At 26.0% G+C, this 9,145-nt stretch overlaps 1 protein-coding gene across 1 annotated transcript; it reads left to right on the top strand.

Annotated features, from left to right (window-relative positions):
- Positions 1-8,645: 8,645 nt before the first annotated feature.
- V2A60_002329 (uncharacterized protein) lies at positions 8,646-8,801 on the top strand (the record flags this gene model as incomplete). Its single annotated transcript, XM_083253680.1, has 1 exon — positions 8,646-8,801. The coding sequence occupies one exon, from the start codon at positions 8,646-8,648 to the stop codon at positions 8,799-8,801; it is 156 nt and encodes a 51-aa protein (XP_083109806.1).
- Positions 8,802-9,145: the final 344 nt, after the last annotated feature.

Here is a 9,145-nt window from a genome sequence, read left to right as displayed (position 1 = left end):
TAGTTAATATCTAATATTTTTTATTTAATAAGGAATAGTCTAATTTTCTTCTACTTAAGTTTATTACTAGGTTATTTTATTTTAATATTTTTATAGATAAGATAAACTTTATCTCCCTTCTCTAGGATTAGTACTAGTAATCTCTTTTTATCTATATAATATTTTATTTAATTCTATAGAAATATCTATTCTTACTATAAGTATTTTTATATTTTAGTAATTATTACTATATATACTATAGCTACTAGTATATATATACTATATACTATATATATTTTAATAATAGGGTTAAATCTATAGTTTACCCTAAATAGTAATATCTTTATATTTTTATTTTCTAAGCTATTATAAGTTTATTATATAAGTAATAGCTATTCTACCTAATTATCTTATTAATAGTTAATATAGCTTTATAGGTATTATTTAAGAATTTAATTTAAGATTTCTATCTATCTATCTAACTATAGGTAGAATATTATAGATAAGCCTTATTTAATCTTTATTATTTCTATTAGGTATTTCTAGAAGTTTAATATAAATAGTTTATCTTAGTTTAATATAAGTTATATTAGTAAACTATACTATATAATAACTATTTTATAAAATATATATACTAGATCTTTTATATTACTAGATTTTATATAAAAAATATAATAAGTATATTTTATAAGTTTATCTACTATAACTAGGATACTATTATAACTAACTCCTATTATTAGTTTTTTAAATTTTAGTAGTTTAATAATAAAATCTATTATAACTATTTACTATACTCTTTTAGGTAATAATATTAGCTATAGTTTACTATAAGGAGTATATTATATTACTTTTACTTTTTAATAAATATTATATTTATTTATAATTTATTATACTATTTTTCTACTTTCTAGGAAGTTATAGGATTTTCTTAGTTAACTAATTATCTTCCCTATACCCTAATATCTATATAATAGGTATTTATATATTTCTCTAATAAGTTACTCTTAAAGTATACTAGGAATATATTACTATTTATTATATAAGAAGTTTCCTACTTCCTTATATAAGTATATTTTTATCTCCTAATTATCTAAGTAATTATTATTTTTACTATATAATATAATTTATTATATCTATATCTTATCTAGCTTTACTTACTAGGTAATATTAATTTCTTAGGTACTTAATATAAGGTTCTTATTCTTAATAGTATATAATAAAAATATATTATTTACTTATTCTTCTAATTTTAAGTTCTTTCTTTAGCTAAGTATATCTACTCTTCTATTTTTAGATCCTTTATAATATATAATTTTAAAGTTATAATCTATAAGGGTTTTATATTATCTAATTTACCTTTTATTTAGGTCTTTTATAATTAAAAATAATATAAGGTTTTTATAATTAGTATAGACTTTAATCTTATATTTTACTTTTATAAGATAATACCTTTATTCCTTAAAATACTAGATAATTATTATAAGTTCTTTATTATAAATATTATAGTTTAGTTTAGGTCTATAGAGCTTCTATAAGAAAAAAAATAACTAAATATAATCTTCCTTTATTATCTTATTATCTAAGCTATTTACTAAGGATATAGTTTAAGATATTAATTTTAACTTTATAAGGTCTCTCTAGATTAGGTATTTTTATTATAGGTTCTTATATAATAAGTTCTTTAATTATAATAAAGGATTTTTTATTTTTCTATCTATTTAAATTTAATATCTTTCTTAGTTAAGTTAATAAGAGGTTATAATATATCTTTATATTCTTTTAGGAATTTTTAGTAAAAATTTATAAATATAGTAAATACTCTTATATTTCTAATATTTATTAATATTAGCTATTTCTTAATTACTTTAATCTTATCTTAATATATCTATACTTCTCTATAGGTAATTATAAATCCTAGGAATTATATACTATTCTAGTAAAACTTATATTTAGCTATTTCTATTAGGAATTTATTATCTTATAGGGTTTAAAGTACTTTATATATATATTATTTATATTTCTTAAGTATATTTAAGTAGATAAGGATATTATTAAAGTAAACTATAATAAATACTTTAATTTATTTATATAGGATTATATTAATTATAATTTAGAATATTACTAGTATACTAGTAAGTCTAAAAGGTATTACTAAGTACTTATAGTATTCTTTAGTAGTTCTAAATATAATTATCTACTTATAGCTTTCTTTTATTTATATAAAATTATAAGCTTCTTTTAGGTTAAGTATAATAAACTATCTTACTTTTCTAACTTTATTTTATATTTCTATTATAAGTAATAATAAGTATTAATTCTTAATTATAATCTTATTAAGTAGTTAATAGTTAATATATAATTATAATTTTCTATTTTTCTTTAGTACTTATAAGACTAGATATCCTACTAAGGACTCTAATAGTCTTATATATTATAACGGTGGCTTAAATCTAAGTCATAGATAGGTCTATTTCTTAGGAAGTAAGTTAGGTTAAATAGCTATAGGGTAGCTAATAAGTAGTTTATAGTAGTATCGTAGGCTTATAAGTCCATTAAGAGATTAACTCTTAATAGTAGAACTATTACTTAGATTAATTAATAGAGATCTAGACTACCTAGCTATAGAAATACTTCCTCCTTAAGTACCTATCTATCTCTCTATTATAGGCTTAGATTATATAGCTTATCTAACTATTCTAATAATCCTATATCGCTAGATTATCTCTATAATCTAGTAAGCTATTACGTGACCTTATGTCCTAATTAGGTCTATGGCTAGGCTATCTAGGTAGCCTAGCTTAGCCCCTACGTCCCGTATAGTAGCGTTCGTAATATAATGCCCCTCCTCCTTTAGTCTTATCCTTAAGGCTATCGAAGTAGGCTAGCTAGGTAGTAGGTAGTTTTTATTTTTCTTCTTATATTATTATGTCCTATTATATTATCTAATCATATCTTAAGATCTTTTATATGCTCCTAAAAACCCTCTCGTAAGACTAACGAATAAAATACCCTTCTTAAATTAATAATCAGAAATCTAGTTAATATGCCCGCGTATTCGTTCTATAAAGACTAAGGCCTATAGAATTATAAGGTATCTAATATAGACTTATCGTAATATTTTAAGTATATTTGGCTTAACCGATCTTACTATAATATAAATCCTCTTACTCCTTAATAACTTCGCTATATTAGTACTTAGTACTAGAAGGCTAAATCCAAATTAGAGGCTACTAAAGAAGAGCTCGAAAAGGTAAGCGCTAAGGTACGCTATTTACGAAAATAAAAGAAATTATAGTTTAAGAAAATAATACGTATAATCGCGCATAGTATCGATAATATCGAAGAATTAGAGTATATAGAATAGGAGGAAGTGGAATAGCTTTAGAAGGCTATAGGGGTTCTCCCTACTCCTTCTAAGGATTTAGATCCTACTCTAGTTCGTTCTTTAGATACTAAGTTTAGTATTAAGTTACTAGATAATACTTATGCGATTAATTAGGATATATTCCTTAGGAATAGAACTATTTAAGTAAAGTTGAGTAGTTCGTAAGGTTCTTAATTAGTTCCTAGGTATTTTTAGAGTTTAGGTATCCCTTCTATTTAATAAAATAATAATAATATTTTATATTCCCTTATGCCCTAAGTATCTCCTTAACTTTATATTCGTCTATATTTTCTACCATAATTCTCATAGTAAGTATAGAATTATCTAGTACTTTCTTAAGTAGTAATATATAAAAAATAGGATAGATTCTTATTCTATTAGATAATAATAGTTTATAGTTAGTATCTAATATTTTTCGTTTAATAAGGAATAGTCTAATTTTCTTCTAGTTGAGTTTATCGCTAGGTTATTTTATTTTGATATTTTTATAGATAAGGTAAACTTTATCTCCCTCCTCTAGGATTAGCGCTAGTAATCTCTTTTTATCTACATAATATTTTATTTGATTTTATAGAAATATCTATTCTTATTATAAGTGTTTTTATGTTTTAGTAATTATTACTATATATGCTATAGCTACTAGCGTATATATACTATATACCACATATATTTTAATAATAGGGTTAAATCTATAGTTTACCCTAAATAATAATATCTTTATATTTTTATTTTCTAAGCTATTATAAGCCTATTATATAAGTAATAGCTATTCTACCTAATTATCTTATCGATAGTTAATATAGCTTTATAGGTACTATTCGAGAACTTAGTTTAAGATTTCTATCTATCTATCTAACTATAGGTAGAATACTATAGATAAGCCTTACTTAATCTTTATCATTTCTATTAGGCATTTCTAGAAGTTCGATATAAATAGTTTATCTTAGTCTAATATAAGTTATATTAGTAAACTATATTATGTAATAACTATCTTAATAAATATATATACTAGATCTTTCGTATTACTAGATTCTATATAAGGAATATAGTAAGTATATTTTATAAGTTTATTTACTATGACTAGGATACTATCGTAGCTAACTCCTATTATTAGTTCTTTAGATTTTAGTAGTTTAACGATAAAGTCTATTATAACTATTTACTATACTCTCTTAGGTAGTAGTATTAGCTATAGTTTACTATAAAGAGTATATCGTGCTACCTTTACTTTCTAGTAAATGTCGTATTTGTCTATAACTTACTATACTATTTTTCTACTTTTAGGAAAATTATATAATCTCCTTAGTTAACTAATTATCTTCCCTATACCCTAATGTCTATATAATAGGTATTTATATATTTCTCTAATAAGTTACTTTTAAAGTATACTAGGGACATACTACTATTCGTTATATAAGAAGCTTCCTACTTCCTTACGTAAGTATGTTTTTATCTCCTAATTATCTAAGTAGTTATTATTTTTACTATATAATACGATTTATTATATCTATATTTTATCTAGCTTTACCTATTAGGTAATATTAATTTCTTAGGTACCTAGTATAAGGTTCTTATCCTTAGTAGCGCGTAATAAGGGTATATTATCTACTTATTCTTCTAATTTTAAGTCCTCTCTTTAGCTAAGCGCGTCTACTCTTCCATTTTTAGATCCTTTACGGTATATAATTTTAAAGTTATAATCTATAAGGGTTTCATACTATCTAATTTACCTTTTATTTAGGTCTTTTATAGTTAAAAATAATATAAGATTTTTATAATTAGTATAGACTTTAATCTTATATTTTACTCCTATAAGATAATATCTCTATTCCTTAAAGTACTAAATAATAGCTATAAGTTCTTTATCGTAAATACTATAGTTTAGTTTAGGTCTATAGAGTTTCTATAAGAAGAAGGTAACTAGGTATAATCTCCCTTTATTATCTTATTATCTAAGCTATCTACTAAGGGCATAGTCTAAGGCATTAGTTTCGACTTTATAAGGTCTCTCTAGATTAGGTATCTTTATTATAGGTTCTTATATAATAAGTTCTTTAATTATAGTAAAGGATTTTTCTTCCTTTTCTATCTATTTAAATTTAATATCTTTCTTAGTTAGGTTAATAAGAGGTTATAATATATCTCTATATCCTTTTAGGAATTTCTAGTAAAAGTTCATAAATATAGTAAATACTCTTACGTCTCTAACGTTTATTAGTATTAGCTATTCCTTAATTACTCTAATCTTATCTTAATATATCTATATTTCTCTATAAGTAATAATAAATCCTAGGAATTATATGCTACTCTAGTAGAACTTATATTTAGCTACTTCTACTAGAAGTTTATTATCTTATAGGGTTTAAAGTACCTTATATATATATTACTTATACTCCTTAAGTATATTTAAGTAGATAAGGATATCGTTAAGGTAAACTATAATAAATACTCTAATTTACTTATATAGGATTATATTAATTATAGTCTAAAATATTACTAGTACGTTAGTAAGTCTAAAAGGTATTACTAGGTATTTATAGTATCCTTTAGTAGTCCTAAATACTATTATCTACTTATAGCCTTCCTTTATTTATATAAGGTTATAGGCTTCTCTTAGGTTAAGTATAGTAAAGTATTTTACTTTTCTAATTTTATCTTATATTTCTACTATAAGTAGTAATAGGTATTAATTCTTAATTATAATCTTATTAAGTAGTTAATAGTTAATATATAGTTATAACTTTCTATTCTTCTTTAGTACCTATAGGACTAGGTATCTTATTAGGGACTCTAATAGTCTTATATATCCCTTTCGTAATATTTCCTCTAGATACTCTTTAAATACTATATCCTACTTAGGGTTCTAGGGATATATCTTATTAAACGTTAGTTTAGTACTAGGCTAGAGTTTAATCTTATAGTCCTAGCGTAAATATTCTAGTAGTCCTATTTCTAGCTCGTCGCTAAATAGCTTACTATACTTTAAGTATTCCTTAGGAATCTCCGTTATCTTAGCTTTTAACTCTCTAGTGATTATATATATTCCTAGAGGTCTATCATAATTTAGTAAAGGTGCCTTCCTATAGCCACTCTTCCTACTATAATTATATCCTAGCATATCCTATTAAAGTTAGCCTATTCTCTAATTAACTTAGGGATTACTCGCTTATAACTAGGGTATCCCTAATATAATATTATATTTTAAGATCTCTATAATATCTAAGGTAAGAGAGTAGTTATAGCCTTATATAGAGATAGGAAGTTACGTAGTTTCCTAATCTATAACTCTATAGCTATACTTAACTACTCCTCCTTCTATAGTCATAAGTTAGTAGGGCTTATTCTTTTTATTCTAAGATAATCGTAATTTATTAATAAGATTTAGTAAGATAAAATTTCCTTATACTCTACTATTTATTATTACCTTAAGCTTAGTTCCTTTAATTAGGATATTAATCGTAAGGTAAGTAGTATTACTAATATCTATAGCGTATAGGGATTAGTTAGATCCCCGTCAAAGAGTTAGTCTTATTAGTAATAATAGCTATTATTTCCTAACTTCTTTTCTTTAGGTTTCCTCTAAATAGTAAGGAGAGTTATAGCTCCCTCTATTCTTTCTTCTTTAGAGCTTTAGTAATAGTTAGTTTATTTACTATTTCTACTAATTAAGTTTAGGCTAAGTAAATGCCTTATGATTATACTATTTCCTCTATCCTCATATCTTAAGGTTATAGTATAGATAGTATAAGCGTTTTTATCCTTAGCGAAATATAATCTATTATTCCTTTCTAGGATAAGGAATTCCTATATTCTCTACTAGATTATCTAATATCTAAGTTTATCTTCTTTATAAAGGGGCTTACGAAGGGTCTACTTAGGAAACTATTAGTAGTCGAGTTTCTTCTAGAGGTATCGTATATAAGTATAGTATAAGCATAAAGCCTAGGAAATAGTTAAGTAATCGTAGTAAGTAAGACTAACTTCTAGATACTTTAGACTAGCATATAGCGTAATATATTTACTCTTATCTAATAGTACTATAAGCATAGCTAGGTCTATTATATTAAATCTAGCTATTACTACTTAGTTAGGTCCTCTATTTCTTTATTAATTTTCTTTTGTAATAGTATAATACTCTTCTCCTATCTTAAAGTTAGGAGTAGGTTCTTCCCCTTAATTCTCGTATATAGGCTAGGTTCTAAATTCCTAGTCTCTATCTTTATTAGTAATATTATTTATAGATATAAGATTATATTTATAGTTGTCTGGCGAATAGTAGACTTCGCTATTAGCTATACTAATATTTTATATAGGTAATTCCTTACTAGCTATGCTAATGTTTCTTCCTTCTACTACTAGCTTCTATAGTTTCTTTAGAGCTTTATATTTATTAGCTATATATCCTAGTTTCCTATAATTATAGTATTTAAAGGTTTTCTTATTTACTACGTTAAGTTCTATTAAGCCTAGGTAAAATCTATAGGCTATAGTGTTACGAACGCTACTGCACGGGACGCGGGGGGCTGAGCTAGGCCGCCCGGATGGCCTAGCTATAGACCCGATTAGGACATGAGGTCATATGATGGCTCACTGGATCATGGAGATGATCTAGCGACATAGGATCATTAGAATAGTTAGATAAGCCACACGATCTAAGCCTACAATAGAGAGATAGACGGGTACTTAAGGAGGAAGTATTTCCATAGCTAGGTAGTCTAGATCTCTATTAATTAATCTAAGCAATAGTTCTACTATTAAGAGTTTAACTCTTAACGACCGTTTAACGATACTGCTTATACGTGCTACCCTATAGCTTTAGCCTAACTCACTTCCTAAGAAATAGACTTACTATAACTTAGATTTAAGCCATCGTTACATTTTGATCAATCCTGTTCAGTGAGTTACCCTAAAACCTTGAGCAGCTAACATGTCCACCACAAGCGGAAAGACTACCAATCCTAATAACGCGATTTAACGCCTTATAGTATAGGTGGCTAAGCTTAAGAAGTAGAATAGAGCTCTTCTTAATCGGCAGAAGGATATCTACGAGACCCTAGAGTAGTATAGAACTCAGATTTCTGAGGTTCCTAAAAAATCCACGGAGTCACCTATTGTGAATCGTCGACCTAAGTTTCCTAAGCCTAAACTATACGATAGTTATAAGGGAGACGTGAGGAACTTCCTCACCTAAGCGTAAGCCTACCTTCGGGTTAATGAGGATACCCTTACTACTGCCGAGGATTAAATTCTTTGCATTAGAAATCTCTTAACCGGTAAAGCCATGGAATGGTGGGAACTATCGCTGCGGGCATACCTTAAGCATAGTAATGAAGCTGGTGCTGAAGTTATCTATATCTTTTCGGACTATGAAACCTTTAAGGATTGGCTCCTTAATGCCTTTAGTAACCCCAATGAGCATAAGGAAGCTACTCGATAACTTACTCGTCTACGATAAACCGGATCTACTGCTTATTTCGTAAGGGAATTTAAACGGATTATGGCTAAACTTAATTGGGGATAGGAAGCCCTAATTGAAATCCTCTACTAAGGACTTAAAGAAGAAGTTAAAGACGATATTTACTAAATCGATAGACCAGAACTACTTGATGACTTTATCGAGATAGTTATTAAAGTGGATAACTAACTCTACGAACGACGTTAAGAAAAAACGGGTGGACGAAAATTTAATAACTATATAAGGTTTAACAAATCTAATACGGGAAAACCCTGATAAACCTTAATGGCATACGGATACTACGCTGGACCTATGGAACTCGACGC

The sequence above is a fragment of the Cordyceps javanica genome, chromosome 1 (genome assembly GCF_051103115.1).
Source record: "Cordyceps javanica chromosome 1, complete sequence".
NCBI classification, from domain to species: domain Eukaryota; kingdom Fungi; phylum Ascomycota; class Sordariomycetes; order Hypocreales; family Cordycipitaceae; genus Cordyceps; species Cordyceps javanica.
Note: the sequence above shows the minus strand (reverse complement) of the source record. Positions and strands in the feature narration are given on the sequence as shown.